Here is a 22,296-nt window from a genome sequence, read left to right on the forward strand (position 1 = left end):
GCTCAGGGAAGGAGGAGGCGGGAACCGGCGACTGTCAACATAAACTTTAATATCAAAATAGATGGACACTACAAAATGAAAGTAAAGCGGCAGCCCCTTATGGACGGCTGCCGCACATAAACATAATAAAACAGGACATAAATGGTCCAGGCCTGTTCCTCTCTCGTCTTGCACTGTCGTCACTCCTCCTATTATCCTTCCGGAGCTCCTCCGCGGGACTCAAGGGTGGTGTGGCGTCCAGGTAACACTCATTAACACCCGTGCCACCGGCCTTGCACCTATTCTCGGCCCCACCCTGCTTGCCAATATTCTCTTTTGGTAATATAGAAATTATTAGAACTTCTAATAGTTAATTATAATTTGGTAATATAGGAATGCTAAAATTTTCATTAAAACCGAAAAGTAGTACTATTCTACAAAAATAAGGAGTAGCTCAAACAGCCAAACTCGTTAATAGTTGGATATTTCAGTGTAACTGACCTCACAAAGACAATTTATAAGTTAAATTAATTCCCTGGAAATGTATACAAATAGTGCTATATGTTCAACTGTTGAAAGATTTACTATAACATGGGAGTTTAACAAACCATAAACCACTTTGACAGCATATTATCACATCCTGGTTCATTTAAAGATAACAGAAAAATAAAATTTTCTATTTTATCATAACTTAAAGAGATATTTTACCCACAAATGAGAATTAGCTCATGATTTATTCACCCTCAAGTCATCCTAGGTGTATATGACATTTTTCTTTCAGACAAAATACAATCGGAGTTATATATAAAAAATGTCCTGGCTCTTCCAAGCTTTATAATGGCTGTGAATGGCATCGCTTCGCTTCAGAAAGGCCTTTGTTAACCCCCCAGAGCCGTGTGGAGCACTTTTATGATGGATAGATGCACTTTTATGGACTTCAAAACAGAAACAGCAATTCACTGCCATTATAAAGCTTGAAAGAGCCAGGAACTTTTTTTTTTTAATATATAACTCCGATTGTATTCGTCTGAAAGAATTATGTCATATACACCTAGGATGACTTGAGGGTGAGTAAATCATGGGCTAATTTTTCATTTTTGGGTGAACTATCCCTTTAAATATTGTAATTTGAGTTGTTTTTTATTTATAATTGAATCAAATTGATTGTTCTATTTTTTTGATGTGTTTGGACATTTCATTATTGATTTATCAAAATCTAAAAATTTCTTGACTGATCGGTGAGTCATTTGGAGTCAGCGATGCTGTGATAGTGTGCTAATGATGATGCTTGCTCGTTATTTAACATAACATGAGAATGGTTGTTCAGTTTTAGTTAAGCGTTGTTTTGTCTGTGAGAAGCAGCTTGTGGACGCAGGAGCAGTGATGCATTTGGAGTCAGACCACAGGACAGAAGCGTTTGGGTTTCATCACTGTAGCACCGCTGTGGAAATGCGCTAATGATGTCATATGGCGCAGCACCCGGTCCTCTGTCAAAATATTGGCTCAAATTATTGTCTGGAAAGTATGAAAACTAGTGCAGTAATGCTTATAATTATAGACTGCATGCATACATTGTGGGATTTTAATTATTTTATGCACTTTTTGTTTTTGTTACATTTCAGTATTGAATGAATTACAAGTATTTTATTTCTGCATTTCTCCTGATCTACAAGATACAGTGCATTTTGGAAAGAATATACAGAATGCTGCCTTAAAGGGATAGTTCACCCAAAAATGAAAATTCATCATTTACGCACCCTCAAGTTGTTCCAAACCTGTTAGAATTTATTTCTTTTGCTGAACATAAAATATATTTTAAAGAATATGGGTTACCAAACAGTTAATGGGCCTCATTGACTTCCATAGTATGGAAAATAAAATACTATGGCTGTCTATGGGGTCCCGTCAACTGTTTGATTACTGACATTCTTCAAAATATCATCTGTGTTCAGGAGAAAAAAGAAATTCATACAGGTTTGCAACAACTTGAGGGTGATTAAATGATGACAGATTTTTCATCTTTGGGTGAACTATCCCTTCAAAATGTGTGGCTTCTCGAACAAGAAAAAATGTAGGGCAAGATAAGATTTTGTCCTTCAGGAATTGATTGGATTGTTAGATAATTGTGGTTTGCTATTGTTTTGATTTCAAATGAGTGACAGGTTGTCCCGCCCTCGTGTCAGTAAACACGTCATCAGAAAAGATTACGAGGGCGCTTGAGTTTTAAAATTAACAAAATAATGAAATGCACGGATAAATCATTTATAATAAACCGCAATATTAAATTAAGAAAATAAGAACGTTAGTTAAAATCAATATAATCAAGTTGCGTACATCTCAAGCATATTTATGATCATGTAAAATGCTAGTAGTATCTCAAACCTTTTCATGTCCAGGTAATGACGGAGATCTCCAAAAGTCTCAGTGAAGTACATTTTCATGATAAATGTCTCCATACCATCCTCAGACTTCACTCGCAGTGTGGTGACGTCTTTTGCAGATAGTGTCAAATCTACCTCACTGAATCACACCACATGGATTTGAAAAGTGAATTATTCAATTCAGCAACTCTAATCAACTTTTATGCTATCTATCAACGTTCTTCTGTTTGGTCATGACTTAAAAATAAGGTTTTTGATACCGTTCTCTCAAAGCCCGCAGGGCGGATGTTTCCACAGTGGTTGCTGAATAACTCTTGGCACCATCAGGGAAGCCCTTAACAAAACAAAAATTCAGTTCAATGGGAAATGTGATTGAACGACCCTAAACAGAACAGACTGAAACATGACTATACTGACCTGTAGATGAGCCTTCACTGAGTCGCGTATACTAATCACTTTGCCTGCCTTCACTACAGTCTGTGGGAGCTTTTGCAGAAACTGTTCCATAGACAGTTTTTTGCCTAAATGCCACAGAAGATGGATTCAAATCCAAGATGTAAAGTACAATAATACAGTAGCAGTACATTTTCAAGTCCTACCAAAAACAGGTTCAAACCTGGTATCTGACTCTGTTTTGGCGCTGTGGAGATGGTCTGCTCAGATCTGTCCACCGACTGCCGCCTTGCTCCATCTATAGTTTGTCCTCTTCCAGGAAACTCAGTCCATGGGCGCCTAACTACGAACTCCTCGTCCCGTTTGTCATGAACCTGTTTGTGTGGTTCAAGAACATTATAACTGATAAACATAGGGTCCTTCTATTAATTCAAGTCTATGGGATTTTGGGAAGTACTTCTCACCACGTCACAAGATTTGGTAAAAGGTATAATGCATGTCTACTGTACACTTGGATCGTGTGACTCTTAAAGGGATAGTTCACCCTAAAATGAAGATGTTGTCATCTACTCACCCAAGTTTTTCCAAACCTGTATGAGTTTTTCTTTATCTGATCACAAAAGAAGATATTTTGAAGAATGTTGGTTAACAATTGATGGTAGCCATTGACTTCCATAGTATTATTTCCTGATTATCAGCATTTTTTTAAAATATCTTCTTTTGTGTTCAACAGAAGGAACTCGTACAGGTTTGGAACAACATGAGGGTAAGTTAGGGTTAGGTTTTGGGTGAATTATCCCTTTAAGACTGGAGTAATGATGCTGAAAATTCAGCTTTGTCATCACAGGAATAAATTAAATTTTAAAATTATATCAAAATCAAAAAACGTTCTCATGACATAACTTCTTTTTTTTACTGTATTTTTGATTGAATAAAATAAATGCAGCCTTGGTTAGCATAATAGACTTTCAAAAACGTTTAAAAATCTTACAGACCCAAAACTTGAACATTAGTGTAGGGTTAGGGGTTTGGTATATTTTAACCCTATATGAGCAATAGTAATTGTAGTAATGATACTAATGATGATAACCGCATACATTCCCAGTACACACCTGTAAGGGCACACCATTAGGAAACCTTTCCTGAAGCTCAGAAGGAAAAAACCCATCCATCAAGTCCTGCATGCATTCCTGCAACAAGAAGGTAAATCTTACAAGGAACACTCAATTTGATCTTTTATTTCAAGTAAACAGAAGCTGGCTGAAGGAAATGTACAGTATTTCTGTAGTCAAATTTAGTGATTTACTGTAAGTCGAAAGCAGGAAAACTGAACCTGTGTGGTTGGCTCTTGATAGGAGCGGAATGGACCATTGAAAATGACAATGCCGTTTTTGTAGAGCCAAAGAGGTATGGAAGAATTCTGGGTAAGTTTGGCCCCACCAGGAATGGCGGTCACATGGGACTCCCCTTCCCCTGCTACAATGTTCAGTTCTTGGATGTTTTGCATGACCAGGTCATAGTTCATTTTGAAATTCTTGCGTATGCAAGTTACTGCTGGAAGTTGGCTGTTAGCTTGCTCGTCATAACCTCCGATCCAGATCATTCCATAATCATTTAGAAACTTCTGTGCGGGTGGAAAAATGCCATTGTGTTGAGTTGCTAATAACTATTTTGTTGCAATTATACAGGAATAACCTGTGTATTGTTTTCTGCCTACCATAACATACATTAGTAACAGCTCCTCACCTCCATTTCCAACACTTGGTTTTGAAGCTTGAGGCACAGTTGAACCAATTCTTCATCTTGGTTCTCATTACTTGCAGATTTCTCTAAAGCCAAAGACGAACACATTTGTTTAGACAAGCTTTTAAACTGGTTAAAAGTATTAGCAAAAACTAGTACTTTAATGTTAACCCCAAATCATCTATTCAGCCATGTAATGTCCAGATGTTTGACATGTCTCATTTGATTCTTATAACAAAAATTGTAAAACAATGATGATAATCATATGGATACATATATTTGTTAATTCAAATCAGAACAGATTACAACAATAAATACTTAAAATTGATATATTATATAAATAGCAATTTAAAATAATATATGATTCTATTGAATTGGGGGATTTAAAAGGCATTTAAATCTAGTAATAATGTGTTTTCTTTATGGGTTCTTATTGTAATTTAATATTATTGATTTTATTTCTATCTTGCTAACTTAATCTTGCTGCAATTTGACCTCCTGTTTGTTTAACACATGATGATTACCTTTTGCCTTTTGCAAAAGATTCAGTTTCTCTTCCAGAACCGCTATTTGTCTTGCCTAGAGCAGGAAGTGTAAGGAAAAGGAGTGCTGATACAACATGATGACACATGAAAAATGATATCTGACATAACACTGATGATTATAAACACAAACTTGGACACTTAAATATCTACAGCAAAGCAGATTTAGATGTTGAGTCTGTAGGACAATGAGACCGTAAGAATAAAGCAAGTGACTTACCTTATGCTCTATACCCACAGCTTGAGTTTTCACCTTTCTCTCAAGCTGAATGATCTTCTGCATCATACTTGACATCAGTTCCAAATCACTCGGAGGAGCTGTGACATTTAGAGAAGATTTAAAAGACACCATATTTAAAGTTGTGATGAAGACACATCTACTTTATTTGGTCGATTCAGTCATGGTACCTTCTTTTGCATTCTTCTTTTGCATGACCTTTGATCTTACAGTGGAAAGATTGTCCATGATGTGCGGCACTGGCTGGTTTTGTGGGAAAATGTTTTGGAATAATTTAGCTTCGTAGTCTGAAACATAAAAATTGATACATGTAAGTGATTTTATATGATCAGATGGTACAATTCTTGTATTGGTGTATTGTGTTCTTTGCATTCTGTATATTCTTATTTTATTTCCCATATGTTTTTATATTCAGAAACTGGCATGGACTGAAACCTGCCATTTATTTAATCTGTAAAGCATGGCATTAGAAAAACAGTTCAAACTCTTGTGACATTTATCTTGCCATTTCATTTGCTTGTTAGGAGAGATGGGGAAACTGTAAAATGTCTATAAGTCTTACCAGTGTCTGACCTTTCTTTGTAAGGCTTTCTGTTCCTAGATCACAAAAACAGTTACGACATCTGATTATTTCAAAGATTGTCTGGGTCATTCTTGTAACGCAGTAACTTTGAGCATAATAACTTTAAAAAAGCAATATGATTGTGTTGACATTTAAGAACGTCTTTCAATAAAAGGCTACAGCAGACTTCCAAAGAACAGGAACCTAACATAATTGTCTAATCGAAGTTAATTTAAAATGGTCACACACACATACACACATATATATGAGAGAGAGGGAGAGCTACATCATGTATTGGATATACAGAGAGCAATGTATTTTTTTATAGAAAATGTATTAGCGACAAATTCAAAACATCCCATCCTCCCCATAAAATTACAGATATCTGCATGATATTATCAAAATTGAATCAAAAGGCCATTTTAAATTAACTGATTATTCTGTAGCCTTTTATCGAAATACTTCCTTAAATGTCAATCAAACACAATCATATTGCTTGTTTTTAAAAAGACATAAGATATATGTGAGATAATATGTATTAACATTATATTAGTCTGGACCACAATATACTTGAAAACTAGATGTTATTGATAAATTATTTTTTGGGTTATTACAGAGAAAAGAAGCAAGGTGCACTAAAACTTATATCAATCTTAATTTTCACGTGAAACCTAGCAAATAATGTTAGTTATGAATTAAGTTATTTTTGGGTTTTTACACCGAAAAGAAGCAGGGTGCACTAACTTACAAAAAATGTAAATTATAACAAATAATTTGCATATGACAATACAACAAATTATTCGGATTTGCTCCAACAATAAACAGACAAAAATGTGTGTATGTGATATTCAGATAAAAGTCTAACTTAGATTGTCATTTCTAGCGCAGTTGGATTTCCTAAAACATAATGAAATGTTTTCTAGTGTCAGTGTTTACAGCTTTTCATAAAATATACACGTGCTTAACATTAAGCATTCACTATAGGCCAAGTAGTGCATTTTGTCATCACTTACCCATCATCATTACTCTGTATCTCTGGTAGAGGAGCTCGTTTGTTCTTCTTCAGGGTGGACAGCGGTGAGCTCATGTTTCCAAAAACACGAGTTTATTCGGTTATGAAGACGAGCATGTCTAGAATACAGAAAATTAGCAACAAACAAGGTAAAACATTACCCCTCCTAATTCCCAAGAACACGATATTTAGAAAAGCATCACATTTAACCCATTTGCTGACCTATTTGGGCTTGTTTGTTAAGTTTCACGCGGATTTCTGTGTTAAACTAAGTTTGTTTTCAGTACAGGGAAGTTTGTTTGAACAGTTGTCATTGGTAACGAGAAAGATTCACTTATTCAAATCTCCACTGTGTGGCGCTGCGGATCTGGGTATGATGGAGCTGAGATCAATGAGTGAAGTACCACCATCAGTTTAACCCGTTAGATTACTTGAGTTTGAAGAAAATAAATATGGGAATGAACTCTATAAATTTTATAAGTTTCAAACAAACAAACAAAAATTAAGTAAACAAAAACGTGCATTGCTTTTACTATTAAAACTCGTTTTCGTTAGCTGAAAAAAGGTCATTAAAATAGCCTAGATGAAAAACGAAAATTAGAAATTTAGTAAAATTAGAAAATTACTTGTTGATTTGACAACTAACTGAAATAATAATATATAAGTTAAGTACTAAAATGACTAAAACTGAAAAAATAAAACAAAATAGAAATGTAAAAAATCCATATAAAATTGACAATTTACTCAAACTAAATTTAAATAAAATCGTATTCATAATATAAATAAAAATTAATATGGTATATAGCACCAATGCGGTGGGGAAACAAATTTGTAAAAAGCTGTCGCTTTTATCTGGATAAAAATTACTTTGGGCATTCCATAATATCTCATGTATAAAAAAAAATATATAAAAAATAAAATAAAATAAATAATATATATTTATATATATATATATATATATAGTGTGTGTGTAATATTTTAACTTCACAGATAACTGTTATTTGGAGATTAGAAAATAACTCTATTGACCATCCATACAAAACAATATGCGTGATAAGGGACATTTTAGAAAATGTTTATTTAATAATTATTATTATTCACAAAAACTATTTAAAATCTATTAAAAGCTGTAAAACTATAGATATCAATGTGTACAAGATCCTAAAAGGCCCGAGGGAGAGAGTCATGACTGGTTTATCAAATTAGCAAAAAAAAAAACTATTTTAAATATATAAAAAAAAGTATTGCATTTTTTCTTTGTCTTCTTTACACTGTCTGTGTCTTACATTTTCAGATCTCAAAAAGGATGTGTTGTTCATAGCGCATTATTTACCTAAAACTGATATATATATATATATATATATATATATATATATATATATATATATATATATATATATATATATACACACACACATATACATACACACATATACATATATATATATTAGGCATTATATATATATATATATATATATATATATATATATATATATATATATATATATATATATATATATATATGCACACACATATACACAACCCTGAGCCAAAAATTAGACTGCTGTTCACTTTAAGGTAACCATAAATAGACAGATTGTTGTTATTATTATAGGACTTTATTTGATTTACTTTCGTTCAATTATTTGTATTATTGTTTTTCTTTTTAAGGGAAAATAAATTTAAAAAAGAGACAATTGTATTATATTCAAAATTTAGAGACAAAGTAGCTGTCATAGCCTACTTGTTATACTTAACAGAGGTCATTTACTCCTAGTGCAAATAGTCACTCTTTATACGATTATAATTGATTTCTAAGTACGCATCAATGCAACTATATCAACAACTATCAAAAGTCTTTCCTGGAAATTATTTTACTTGCGGTCAATGCTTGCAATCAGCGAGTTGTTTATTGACAATTCCCAAGTCTCTTTCCGTCGCCCCGCCCCTTTTGCGTGCCCTGCGCGATTACGCCATCAGTGGCCGTCAGGCAGAATCGACGAAAGCTCACGGAAGATGCAAAAGAAAAAGGACCCGCTGGTAAGTTTCAAGAAAAGACATTTTTCCTTTTTCCGTGAGCCATTGTCGGCTTTATAGCGCTCTAAAATACCCACTGCGAAGCTCAGACAAAGCCCCGTTTCTTTAGACGTTATTCCACACTACGTTCTGTGTTATTGTATGTCATGAAACACAGCTAAAACATAATTAGAAACCCGCTGGTGTGATTTAAACATTAGCAGAAAGCATGCTTGTCGCCGCTTACGCTCGGCGAGCAACCGTCATTCAAATTAACGCCTTCAACGGAAAGCAACGCAACATTACACAGGCTAGAAAAGCGACGGGAGAAGGTTTAAGGTCAGCCGTCATGTGCTGTGCTGTCAGTGTCCTACCAAAATAACCACTTAACCGTCTCGCGTGAGATGTATTAGTGTTATAGATGAAATCAGTAGAATACACTTAAGCGCATTTCCGGCTGAGGACGCTTGGAACTTTAGTTGAGAGTGAGAATAAGTGATAACGTTACATTCAGCCAATTAGTAGGGATTGAATTGTTTTATTTTGGTCGTATGTAACATATATTTGTAGTAGAGCATTGAAAAAATATATATTTTAGCGGTTTTATCTGACATACTGTCGCGCGCACATTATAGTTACATCCTGTCAAACGTGTTCTCTGATTTTTCAGCTGTTATTTACAGCTAAATTATATATTATCTGCACCTAAACAAACTGAACAGGAACTATTGTATTATTTCTAGAAATAGGCCTCAGAGTAACCAAATAAGCATCACATGAGTAGTTAAACTGCACCCCAGCCAATCTGCTGTCGTTCTCTGGCTAATGTAGTGTTTAAAGTTCATTGCCACTGTGTGGTGTGTTTGACTAGAGGCTTTTACAAGCACTAATGACAAAAAGACCAGTTCATCGTGCTCTGGCAGAGGGAATGCAATGCATTCATGTAGGCTGTCTCTCAAAATTTAGTTAGATGCCTGCCTAGACAGCATTCTAGGCAACATTGTAGGCAAGTTCAAGATTTTGAAACACTTGATTAGATAAAATTACGGAAGTCAAGGAGGTTTTTCTCGCAGTCATTGCGTGCCATAGGTGTCGTTCTAATTTGCAGACATTCATGTGGCAATAACATGTATATTGTGATCTATAGCATAGTGGCGACAGACTCGTCAGGTTAGATTGTCAACATCTATCCCTGCAAACAGAAAACCAGTCGAGTGTCACGTGACTAGTTAATGTGAAACCACTAGTTATATAATAATAGACAATAATAGAGCACAACAATAGGTTTCTGGAAGTGAACACCTCTTTCTTTATATCTGTAGAGAGATTCGTTTTTAAAAACAACATAAAATGAACACACCTTATGTGCAGATTGAGATTTTGATTTAACATTTAGGCTTGTGCAGATTTAATGTAATGTGATTTTTGTTCTCAAATTGCATCAATTCTTTGTGTCTTGATAATTTTTTTTTAAAGTTGGGGTAATTTAATTTCCTACAGTAAGCTTAGTTAATTAAGAAAAATGTTGTATAAATAAGCAAACTCTGAAAGCCGTTGTTTCTCAGTGTGATTAGATAAGATTCTATTAAATACGTATTGAACAAAAGTGAAGTGAAGCAGGTTCGTTTGAAGTTTATTTTCACACACGGAAACCACCAGTTATGTCGCTGGTTAATTTTGACAAATCGTATTATGCATGTGTTGCAGTGTGTATTGCATTGTTTTTGCTTTAAATTAGGTTTGTAATTTTGTGATTCATCTCAGAACTGTTTTTTTTTAAGTCCCTGTGAAGACATTGAATAGGGCAAGTAGCCTACTTACATAACCGTGGATTCTTAAAAGCGGGCGGTCAGTGTTGCGCTCTACAGGCTGAAGTACAACCCAATAGTATTGTGCAACACTGATCATTACAGTATGATGTGTTTGTGTATGATTGAGTAGGTGAGGGAGAGTTTAGTGGGTGTCTGACTGGTCACCTCTTGGATGATGATGAGTAAGGTATATTTGCTCTTTCCATGTGTGTGTTATGGGATTTGCGTGTGTGAAGACCGCCTCATTCCACTGGATTTCCCTCTCTGCCGCTGCCATGTCCTCTGTTTTTCACAGCACTTGTGGACTGACATCTCTCTGCTATCTAATAGTTCCAGAGAGCCTCTGCCTGTAGGCACTGTCAGGACAGCCAGGAGGAAGATTATAAACTACTTTCTGTCCCAGCAGCCCCTGCTCCATCTATATATAACTATGCAGTGCATTTAACTCACTGCGAAGCTCCCATTAGCTTTAGGAGACAGATTGAAGATTGAGAAAAATCTGGAAGTGTGTGGTCACTGATTTTTGTCAGTGTTTGTTTTATACCCTCCCTAACCCAGTCTTCTTCAGAAATGCAGAGTTTTAAGGAAACGCAACAACAAATTCAGAACAAAAGTTTTTGTGAAATTAATTAGGAAGGCAGTTGGTAGCATGTGTTTCAGTATAACGTTGTGATGCAATCCTGAAAGTTTTAGTTTGGTATTTTCACAAGTGGAATCAATCTTTCGATTTTCCCACCACTGAGCAGCCAGTGCTTGGATATTTGGTCCCTTGTTTACCTTGGTTTTGGAGAAAAAAAGATTTTCTTTCTCTGTGGGAAGCTCTGTTCTTGTTTCAACAACACTCTTCTCAGAGAAGACTCTCAAAGTTGACAATAGTGCTTTTTGTTTTCGCTGAACTGTATGATCTCTGAGCCTGGACTTATTCCATTGTAAATGATAATCGTTTATTCGTTCTTAGACTGAATTTGTATCCTGAATCCGCTTTGTAAATAAGGAATCAAGGTTTACTCCTTTTAATTTGGTCACTAATACACCAAATAGACCTCTATCTCAGGATGTTTTATTCTCATCTTATTAGTTGTGTTTAATAGGGCATCATAACCACTGTTCATAACTTCATACTTATTAGTAGGACTGTGTCAATAATATCATATCACATTTCTTTTTCTCATAATATTCCACCAATACTTAAGGGGATAGCTAAGCTCACTGAAAATGTCATTCCAAACCTTTTACTTTTTTCTTCTAATTGAAACGCCTAATAAAATAGTTTTGATGACAACTGAGTTCCATTATAAGGATGAAAAATACTCAGACATTTCTAAAAATATCTTGGAATAATTAAGAAGAAACACAACATTAAGAATAACTACTTTAACAAATTTATCCTAGCTGTTGCTCATTGTTAGATGATGATAGTTAATGAAATAACTAAAGTTAACTAATAGGTCTGACCTTATTGTAAAGTGCTACCTATTGTTCTTTATAGTTCTTTTGCGATTTTATCTGTTTGAAACATTTGTTTGCTTTATATATTTTTTGTGTATTGTTTTATTGTGTTTAAAGGTTCAGAGTTAATTTGGTTGCAAGAAAAAAGCTATTAACGGGTAGGGCTGTCGCGATAACTGCAATATTGTAGTACCATGCTACTGACAGGCCAACCGCAGCAACCGCGATATTTGCATGTTTTCTTTTTTCATAAGGCTACCCTTCTTGTTTTGAACTTTGTGCATGTGTATTGAACGTTAAATAAGTTAATAATGATAATAACACTGTTTATCATGGTGATTTGTACTGAGGCTTCGTGGATTTGCACTTAAGCTTAAACAGACAGTGAATGAGAGATTGACTGAGCGCGTGCGATTACCTCTGTCTTTGTGGTCAAGTTATATATATTCGTGAAAAGGTTGCCATGTCCAAGGAACGCAAAATATTTGTCATCACTCTTTTAACGTTTAAGGGTATTTGCCATGAACGGCGTCAGCGCTGGTCAGCATCAACAGCGCAAGGAAGCCGCTGGAAAAAAAGTCAGCAAGTCACGCATTGAATCAATGCCATTGGTCTCTATTAAAGTCCCTGTAAAGGCAATTTAAAAAAAAAAATCTAAACACATTATAAATGTTAGAAATGTATTGCTAAAACATATTACAAAGACTGTGAACTGTGAAGTACTGAATTGTGGAGTTAGACCGTTAAACAGTTTTTCACTATTGCTATTTGCCGGATTTTTTGGGCGGGTCTAAAACGGGGCTCGATGACGCACTGGAGCCCCTGAGCTCCTGGCCCCGCCCCTACTTGATGATGCACTGGAGCCCCTGAGCTCCTGGCCCCGCCCCTACTTGATGACGCACTAGAGCCACTGAGGCTGGCCGCTCCACTAACAATATAAATAGAGCACATTCGTATCAGTTTGGCGCTCAATCGCGAGTTACTGTCAGTACTGTTACTACAGCGTACAGTTCGCTAGTTAGCTATGTCTTCGTCACGGAAATGCGTACTACCTGGATGCGATCATGTACAAAACAGATCGGTGTCCTTATTTAAATTTCCTAAAAACGATCACATCAAGAAGAGGTGGATTAATTTTGTGAAGAGCCACCTTGATGGAAAGCTGAGGATCACCACCAAAACCCGCCTCTGTAGTGATTTTACATGGGATAGTTTTAAAAACTTTCGTCGGAGACAACTGGGATTCACTGATCCGCTGTTACTGGTGAATGGGGCTGAACCGACCATCTCCCGCCTCGGCCTTCATCCTCCCGTCTCGCCGACAGCTGGTGCCATCATCGTCAGTGCGTGCCTACCAATGAGTGTAAGTTGCCTTGTGCGCTTATGTTATAATTAGCCTAATAAGCTGCTAGGAGCATCCATTCCGGCTGTAGCGGGTGACAGTTGAGTGTGGCAACGGCAGCTTTACCGTGAGTGGGTGTGGTTACAGCGCAGCCAGCGGACACGCCCCCAGCGTTTGAGAGCAGAGACTACTGCTCATTTTTTCAAGATTTTGATAGCTTATTTATGTACTTGCCGGCTTTTTTATCATTCAAATTTGGCTGGGTGGCTAATAACACATTTTTCTGTGATATGACAAACTCAGAACACATACTTCATTTCGACTTTACAGGGACTTTAAGTGAAGCATCAGCTTCAGCGTTACCCATGCGACGCATTGCTGATCAGCTGAGCCTTGAAAAGTGGAGCTCAAAGTTAAAAATAATCAGCACCTGGTTTCATTACATCTACCTTTTAATGAATCAGTGTTTTTGAACGTGTTCATTGAATGATCAGTTTAATGACTCACTCAAAGACAGTCTGTTGCCGTAACGATGTGCGAGTGACAGCCTTTCAATGCGCAGAGACGCTGTTTAGTTTCGGTTATGTTGGTTACTTAAAATGCCCTGGTTTTTGTGTATGCTGACCACATCGTAACACTTGTATAGCAACAAATAAATCCAAATAAATAAATAAATGGCGATAATACCGCATATCGCGCTATTGAGCCACTCAAAATTACCGCAAGGGAAATTCCTTCACCGCGACAGCCCTATTAACGGGGTGGTATAATACCCTTTTCACAAGATGTAAAATAAGTCTTTGATGTCCCCAAAGTGTGTATGTGAAGTTTTAGCTCAAAATACCCCACAAATATTTTTATATGGCATGTTAAAATTCTCACTTTTTGAGGGTGAGCAAAAACGAACAGTTTTTGTGCCCCTTTAAATGCAAATGAGCTGCTGCTCCCGTCACAGAGGGCCGAGCTTCAACAGCTTTCACTCACACAGACATGTACTGAAAATTTCAAAAACTTTTAGCTAGGGATGCTCCGATCGATCGGCCAGAGATCGGTATCGGCCGATATTCACATTTTATGACTCGATCGGTACTCACTAAACTTAGCCGATCTCACAAACCGATCACAATTTGATTACGTCAAAACGTGAGAAGGTACATGATGCGTGGGGACTTAAATGATTTGGCAGTCATGTCATCGCCGGTGTGGAATTACTATGTGTCGAGAAACAATGAAAAAAATGAGCTATTTGCCATGTATGTTTCAAAGGAATCTCACGTGGAGCAGCATTGTCCTCCAGAGAGATCGCCTTTCTGAAGAGGCGCTTCGCTCGCTCAGTCCACACAGCGCCGCTCGCTCAGAACGCCCGCAGTGACGTGCTGGTTAGGAGATATAATAAATATAATATAATATAATAAATTGGGCTGCCCCTGCACGACTTAAGTTTTTTTCTAGTTGACTAGTAGTAGTTCATTTAAGCCATTAGTCTAATTGCATATTTATATTAATTTAATTACTTAAATATATACTAAACCATAATGAGCGTTATCGTAATATTGCATATTCCGCATATCAAGCGCATGCATAAAGCTTGCCACAAAGAACCGGCAAAAGTAATATTTAAGCAGCATTATACATTTGAATTGTTTATTAATAAACTAATGTTTTCTGGCTGCAAAGATACAGTTGGCGATGTTGACGCCTTCTTCCGCGCTTAGAGAGAAATGCACACTTCATACGGATTAGCCTACATAAGCAGAGAGTAGCCCAATTCTTATCGATTTTAATGTTTTTTTTAAAGCATTTCAAGCTTTCTATACGTTCTCAGGTCTGTGAGGCAAGTCATTTATACGCTGAGTTTCGGTTCATTTATGAGACGTGCTCCAGTTCACGCGCTGGCACCTCTGTATCCTATATTGTCTGCTATATTTCGCTTCTTATTTATTAAATCCAGCCAATTGGTTGATGAAACATTGATTAAAATTAAGATACAATTTTTACAAAACGAAATTCACTTTAAAGAATGGCTTTCTACAAAACAAAACTTAATTAAGGGGTCAAAATCATGTCTGACCCTCTCCAATATGTACTGTATTGTCTCCTGATATATTGGGCATCTTATGATCCTATCTTACCCATCTCATGCGATTCCTTTTTCATATAATCAGCATAGATGAAATTAAAAAAAGAACATTATATTATATAAAACAAATATGAAATATTTACGTTTTTAAGTTATATTTAAATGTCAGTGCACTCCGCTTTTCTCGTGTGTGGCCTATATATGCATGTGTGCGTGTATAACGGGGAGGGGTGCGATTTTCCAATAATAGCCAGCCATCTTCGAATATTATTTTTGCTTGAAATTCCCATCCCTTCTAATGAGTAGCATCGAACTACTCCAATTTGTTCTTTTAGTTGTTTAAATTATTTATTTATTTAATTTTTGTTCTGCTCAGACTTTTATTGGACAAGGTTTAAGTTAGATCAGACTTCTCTATTTTAGGTGATTAAATGTTTGTTGTCCTCCACAGTTTACTATTGGACAATGTTTAATTTAACCTTGTGGGCTGCATCAGACTGCTCCATTTTGTTTGTATTTATCTTTGTCTTATATTAAGTATATTAAGCATCGGTATCGTGATCGGAATCGGCCGATCACCATGACAAGAAATCGGCTATCGCTATCGGCTGCAAAAATCCTGATCGGAGCATCCATACTTTTAGCCTTTTATGTTCAAACCGGAGTCAGACAAAGATAGAGAGACTCAAGAAGTGACATGTAGACAACATTTCTAAATGGTTAGTTGATGAATTTATGTAGCTTATGTGTAGTTATCTTCTAGTCATTGATTAGCAAATTGTCTTGATAATCTATAAATCGTGTTCCGGAGGCGGGGTTTATGTAAATTTTAGGGTTTGTGATGTCACTAACCCGGGAGGAATGTTGTGTAGTCCCTACCAGCCGTTTGTTGTAGTCCATAAAAAGTGATTTCTTTGAAAGAAAATATCTCCCTTTGCTTTGAACTTTGAGTGGTGTAACTTTGCAGATGTTTTTTATGCTCAAACAGCAACATTACAAAGTTAGAAAAGTGAAATCATAATCAACCACCCCTTTTAACCTGTTAGTGGACAACACTTTTTCCTAATCTAATTCAATACCGGTTTAATAAAATGTACCATGATAAAAGCTTCAGCAATTATCGTGATATTAAAATTTGATACTGTCAAATGCCATATATATATATATATATATATACATACACACACCGTTTAAAGTAGGACATTAAATAATTACTTAATTATTAAAAACAGTTTGAAACAGAAATATTTAATAACCTTGTGTATTTTTTGTATTCTACTTATGTCTTCTCATATCCCCTAATTTAGCTAAAACAGTTTTTTTTTAAATATGCATTGCGCCCCTAATTTTTTTTTATGCGCTCATAAATTTTTCATGGCTCCTTGGAGAAAGTAAGCATCAAGCCCTGCATATGTGCATGTCAGAGGCAGAGCTCATATTTGATTTGATTGTAATATTCATTTCTACATCTGCTAACTCCGGACTATTGCAAGTTCCCAGGACAAGATTAAAAAATAGAGGTGATCGTGCCTTTTCTGTCATCGGCCCTAAACTGTGGAATACTCTCCCGGTTCATATCAGAACTGCCTCAACTTTATCTACCTTTAACTCCTCCCTCAAGACGCATTTATTTTCTTTGGCGTTTAATATACCTTGACTTGCTGTTTCAGGATTTTACTTTTATTTTTTACACTTATTTTACAGCTTGTGTTTGTTTTATCTTCTTTTGTAAAGCACTTTGGTCAACCTCGGTTGTTTTTAAATTATGCTTTATAAATGAACTTTGTATTGTATTGTATTGTATTGTATTGTAAAAACATTGATTATTCTATTGACACCCTTGTAAAGTTTTAAAAGTTAATCCAAATTTAGAATTTTTAGAAAAATATCTTAAATATCTTAATCTGTTTCTATTTTAATAACTTGCATATGGGTTTCACCTTGAAAATAGCTAAAGACGCTGGCATGGTATTAAAAAAAAACATACATATAGAATAGGGCAGAAAATATCTAAGGCACAGTCTGTAGGGGTTCACGATGTTGGTAATTTTATTTTATTTTTTATTCGTAGTATTGAAAATATTTTGAATGTTCCGTGTATTGCCCAACCCGACTTCTGCTCACCTTTGTACATGGTAATAAAAAAAATAAATAAAAAAAATTCGCTCTCGCTCTCTCTCTCTCTCTCTCGCTCTCGCGCTCTCTCTCTCTCTCTCTCTCTCTCTCTCTCTCTCTCTCTCTCTCTCTCTCTCTCTCTCTCTCTCTCTCTCTCTCTCTCTCTCTCTCTCTCTCTCTCTCTCTCTCTCTCTCTCTCTCTCTGATACGTGTACAACACGTTTTTCACAAAGAGAAGGACTGAAATGTACTGAGGAATAATGCGGACTGACAACACAAAGGAATAAAGGTTTCCCCTCCCCTCAACTTTTGACTAAAGAAGTCCAAGAATTTCCATAGACAAAGATAAAAAAAAAATCAAAGAAATATAGGTGTGACCATTCAAAGATATTTTCGTGCGTATTTGTGTTCTGGTTTGTTTAGGATTATTGTGTAAGGCTCAACTTGTCAGATGGAGGTTTGTTAAGGGCATGGCTGGGGCTTGGGGCTGGGGTGTTTTAGTGAACTGCGTTTTTCTTTCTTCTTTTTGTGTACTAAGCATTTCTTAACAGATTCTTTTCATACCACATACGCAAACTCCTACGCTAGAACAGTTGGAAAAGGTGAAGAGAGGTTGATGGGAGAGAGTGCGGTTTCAACTCCGTGGAGGCTCTGCTAGAGTGAATGTGACCTTGTGCCTCTCAGAGGCCTGCAGACGATCAGTCTCGATCATCTAATGGAGAACGCTGAGAGAGCAGTTTGTTCTGTGTCTGTATGGCCTTGAACCTGCGCTTGGCCCAGTTCTGTCAGGGAGAACCAGGCACAGTTTGTAATTGAGACCCAGATCGGGGGCCCGGGAGACGCAAAAACAATTAAAGCTTGATTTATTTATTTATTTTAGATGTATGTCGCCAGCTGAGTGAGAAGATAAATGCCTGATCTTGCTTTCGATATCACAATTGTTAGTAACGGAGTTTTACTATTAAAACATGATGTAAATGTATAGAAAACTGTCAATCAAATAGCACATCTTAGTTATAATAAATAGAGCCACATCATATTCCTGATACAGTTAGAGATATGTTGAGCTATTATTAGATCTCTAAAAATGTTAAAGATTATTCCAACCCTGTGTTGTTTTCTTTATTCTTTTTTCGAAACCAAGAAGAGTTTTTCCAGTTGAATATCAGAGCTTCTGTTTCCATTCAAAGAAAGTGGATGGACAAAATGTATCAGAAAAGTAGTCCCCCAACAACTGCATGAGTATTTCTAGTCTTCTGAAACTATACATTTGCTGTGCGCAAGGAACCATCTAATTTGCATTTGTTTTCAAACTCCACATTACAAATGTCTACATTACAAATGTCAAAAATAGGCAAGAATCAATGGTGTTTAATGACGTCAAACCTGGCATGATGCTTCTTAATTGTCTTTTTTTATTATTGAATTCAAGCGTGAATATAATTTAAGAACTCTACCATAGCTCATCAATTAATTGATTATCTAGTTTTCTTTTTTTGAAAGAAATTAATACTTATATTCAGCAAGGGACACATTCAATTGATCAAAATTGTCAAACTAATTTTTCAGAGGTGTATAAAAAATGTCAAATAAATGTTGTTCTTTTTATGTAATAACCACAAAAATATTAAGCCACACAACTGTTTCACAGAAATGTTTCCTGAACAGCAAATCAACATATTGGAATGATTTCTGTGACACTGAATGATGTAATGATGCTGAAAATTCAGCATTGCCATCACAAGAATAAATAACACTTTAAAATATATTAAAGAAGCAAACAGTTCTCTTAAATTGGGATAATATTTTGCAATATGCGTTTTAACTGTTCTTTTTTTATCAAATAAATGCAGCCTCGGTGAGCATAAGAGACTTATTTTAAAAACATTAAAAAATCTTACCGACCCTAAACTTTTTTTAATTTTATGTTTATTTTTTGGGGACCGGTTAGACAAATAAACAATGTGATACATATTTTTGTTTAACATGTAAAATATATTTACATTGTGCATAAACTTGATTTTGGAATAAATTATAAATCAAACTGCTGTCCCAAAAGTACTGTTTACAATTGTCAATGACAACAGACAATGATAATGTGACGCTGGTAATGTGGTGCGGTAGAAGCACGGGAAGGAGGCTGGATCCAAACGCAGTGTACAGGCTTTATTTAGACAAACTACAAACTTAGAAAAGACTCAGACTGGAATACAGAACTCAGAATCAGAAGCGACCAAGGTTGACATCAAACATTCAACAACTCACAAAGACAGGGCAGGAACACAGGGCTTAAATAATCAAGGACAAACGAGCTAACAAGGGGGCGTCGGGAATAACGAGAAACACCTGGGAGAAGTAAAAGACAGGTCAGGGAATCACTGAACATGAAAAGACAAGACACAAAACCCACATCATGACAGATAAAGTGTCGGTGTCATTTTATACTGATATTTGCATGGTACAAAAATGTACCATGGTACAGTACCATCTAGAGCTGTCATTAAGGATTATTTAAGTAATCGAGTAAACGGTCAGTTATTTTGACAATAATAATAACCATTAAAATAACTTAAAATACATAGGTAGAATTGCAATGAGACAATAATAATTGTTTCAAATAAAGTTTAAAAGGCAAGTAATCATATGGGTTTATTGGTCAACACTATTAAAATCCACAATGTAATATTCATAATCTATAATGTACATTACGTATTATAACAAATGCCTGGTGGTTGTTGTTACACATGCAGCATGATCAAATTGTTGTTTAATATTAGGCAACAATCATTTAATTCAAGTGTCCATTTAATCTTTAATATTTGCCCACTTTACAATGCTGCAATCACTGTAATTTCTTGAACAAGAACATGTGGACATCAAACATACAATATAGGATATTTAGAAACATATTGATGTATTCTCCTGTGTTGGCTTAGGTGTATAAATGATTTATGTTACAAATCCGGTGAAATGGCACACGTTGCACTCCCAGATGAACATTATAGCAACACTAACTTGCAGCATATGTAGAAATGAAGTACAGCATTTCACACAGAAACCCACAGCGCATAGATTTATTTAACTGAATCACAGCCTTTGAGATTTCACAATAGCACTATGCTGTATTAGGATTTTTAAATGGTTTTAATATATCATGCAGCCTTTGAAAATGGTCTAATTATTGCGGTTCATGGAATCTCGTCTGTCGAATACACCATTTGCGGTATTTTGCCGGTTAATCGACACGTTGCAATCAAGGATTTTTAAAAACCATCGTTTTGCAAATTGACCTGGATAGCTCAGATAGCATTTATTCATTAGTTTAAAGAGTCTGTTCAGAGAGAGGTGAGAACAAAGGATTGGTTCATCCAGGTTTAAGCTGTTGCCACTCTTAATTATGGGAATCCGCTCAGGCTCAGACTCACTAGATCTTCAGTAAGATACTTTTAGCTTTACGCTGGAACTGCTGAGTGAAAGTGTAGGAAGAATGATGTGTAACACTTCAAGATGCTAAGCTGATGTATAAGTCGCTGTAAGATTCATGCTGGATTTGATGCTTAACATGATACGGACTGTAAAAGGTAGCCCTGATTTTCTATTTCTTTTAAGATCTCTTCTCGGTCGTCTTCTCTCTGTTGTCATTTAGTAGGGCATCACTCTGAATGATACCTGCCAATGACATCTACATTTATTAATTTAGCGGATGCTTTTATACAAAGCGACTTACAATGACATCCTTCCTGAGAGGAGCTCTCTTAAAAGTGTATTCTCAGAGTGTTTAGAATGGGCTCTGAGCGTATTGTCTTACTGGTCTGTTTTGCAGCTGTGTCCTGAAATCTAGTCGCAAAAGGATTTTGTTTCGATTTGCATGTTGTGCCTAGAAATGTAAACAACCATCTGGGTTGTTTTGTTCTTTCCATTGTAACCTAGTTTATTTAAAACCTAGCACTCTAATATAAAGTCTCTTAACATTTAACCTTGGGTAGTTCTGAATGACCCAAGAATATATTATCTACATTTCATTAACTTAACTTCTGTTCATCTACCTATCACAAGTTACATAAATAACTTGGTCAAACGGAAAATAATTACGTAAATAATTGGTCAAAGGGAAGCTGAAACTTCCTGAAATAGAAAAAACAAACTGGCAGAGAATGTAGTTTGACCCTGGCCACTATTAAAATTACAATTGCTCATACTTGACAAGCCAAAGCATGTTGTTTTTCAAGTCTACAAATGCCATAGACTTATACTACCGTTCAAGGGGTTGGTACGATTTCTTTGTTTTTGAAAGTAGTCTCTTCTGCTCACAAAGGGTGCATAAATTTGAATATTTAAAAGTATAATATAAAAACAACAAACATTCTGATCCCAGTCTTTTAAACCAGAACACTTTAGCAACCACAAGTTTTGCATAGGCAAGTACGTGTTGCTCGTGTTTTCATCAGAATATTAGAAAATCTATTATATTTAGCCTGTCTGTTTGTTGTTTACTGAATCACTGTATGTTTGTTTGTGAGTTTGAGTGGCAGATGGTGTTGAAAAAAGATTTCTGGTTAGTTGACCAAATCAATATGCAGCAAAGCAAATAGGATAGAATGTTGCAAGGATGTTCATAATGCTCTTTGTGAGG

The 22,296-nt window shown here is 35.7% G+C and overlaps 2 protein-coding genes across 7 annotated transcripts in view; one reads left to right on the forward strand and one right to left on the reverse strand.

Annotated features, from left to right (window-relative positions):
• Window positions 1-29: 29 nt before the first annotated feature.
• Window positions 30-8,800, reverse strand: ubxn11 (UBX domain protein 11). Of its 5 annotated transcripts, none has more exons than XR_013197020.1 (15): window positions 8,729-8,800; window positions 6,852-6,969; window positions 5,839-5,873; window positions 5,447-5,563; window positions 5,259-5,356; window positions 5,021-5,075; window positions 4,500-4,582; window positions 4,087-4,377; window positions 3,866-3,943; window positions 2,977-3,127; window positions 2,778-2,881; window positions 2,621-2,694; window positions 2,362-2,499; window positions 1,031-1,466; window positions 30-795 (listed from the first exon to the last, which is right to left on the reverse strand). XR_013197020.1 is itself a non-coding variant. In XM_077214985.1 (14 exons), the coding sequence occupies exons 2-14, from the start codon at window positions 6,923-6,925 to the stop codon at window positions 1,313-1,315; spliced, it is 1,452 nt and encodes a 483-aa protein (XP_077071100.1). In that variant the 5' UTR covers window positions 6,926-6,969; window positions 8,729-8,800; the 3' UTR covers window positions 30-1,312. The 5 variants fall into 5 exon arrangements, 3 of the variants coding, with proteins under 3 accessions (XP_077071100.1, XP_077071102.1, XP_077071101.1); XR_013197021.1 differs by having other exon boundaries at window positions 8,595-8,787; XM_077214985.1 differs by having other exon boundaries at window positions 30-1,466.
• atp2c1 (ATPase secretory pathway Ca2+ transporting 1) overlaps window positions 8,790-22,296 on the forward strand; it is a 47,537-nt gene continuing 34,030 nt past the window's right edge. The window contains exon 1 of one of the 2 annotated variants that reach the window (XM_077214961.1): window positions 8,790-8,890. In XM_077214961.1, the coding sequence (XP_077071076.1) occupies window positions 8,867-8,890 (24 nt within the window). In that variant the 5' untranslated portion in view covers window positions 8,790-8,866. Of the gene's footprint in view, window positions 8,891-21,111; window positions 21,245-22,296 lie in introns of those variants that run through there. The other variant, XM_077214963.1, reaches the window with a different exon arrangement.

The sequence above is a fragment of the Siphateles boraxobius genome, unplaced genomic scaffold (assembly GCF_051911475.1).
Source record: "Siphateles boraxobius isolate OS27281-9 unplaced genomic scaffold, OSU_SipBor_1 68, whole genome shotgun sequence".
Classification (NCBI taxonomy): Eukaryota; Metazoa; Chordata; class Actinopteri; order Cypriniformes; family Leuciscidae; genus Siphateles; species Siphateles boraxobius.

What these genes read in the sequence shown, in the direction of transcription:
- ubxn11 (XM_077214985.1), bottom strand. Translation starts at nt 6,925, where the DNA reads ATGAGCTCACCGCTGTCCACCCTGAAGAAGAACAAACGAGCTCCTCTA. An exon ending in CTGTGGGTATAGAGCATAAG is followed by an intron (nt 5,076 to 5,258) that starts GTAAGTCACTTG and finishes TTCCTGCTCTAG; the next exon opens with GCAAGACAAATAGCGGTTCT. An exon ending in CATTACCTGGACATGAAAAG is followed by an intron (nt 1,467 to 2,361) that starts GTTTGAGATACT and finishes ATATTTTGACAG; the next exon opens with AGGACCGGGTGCTGCGCCAT.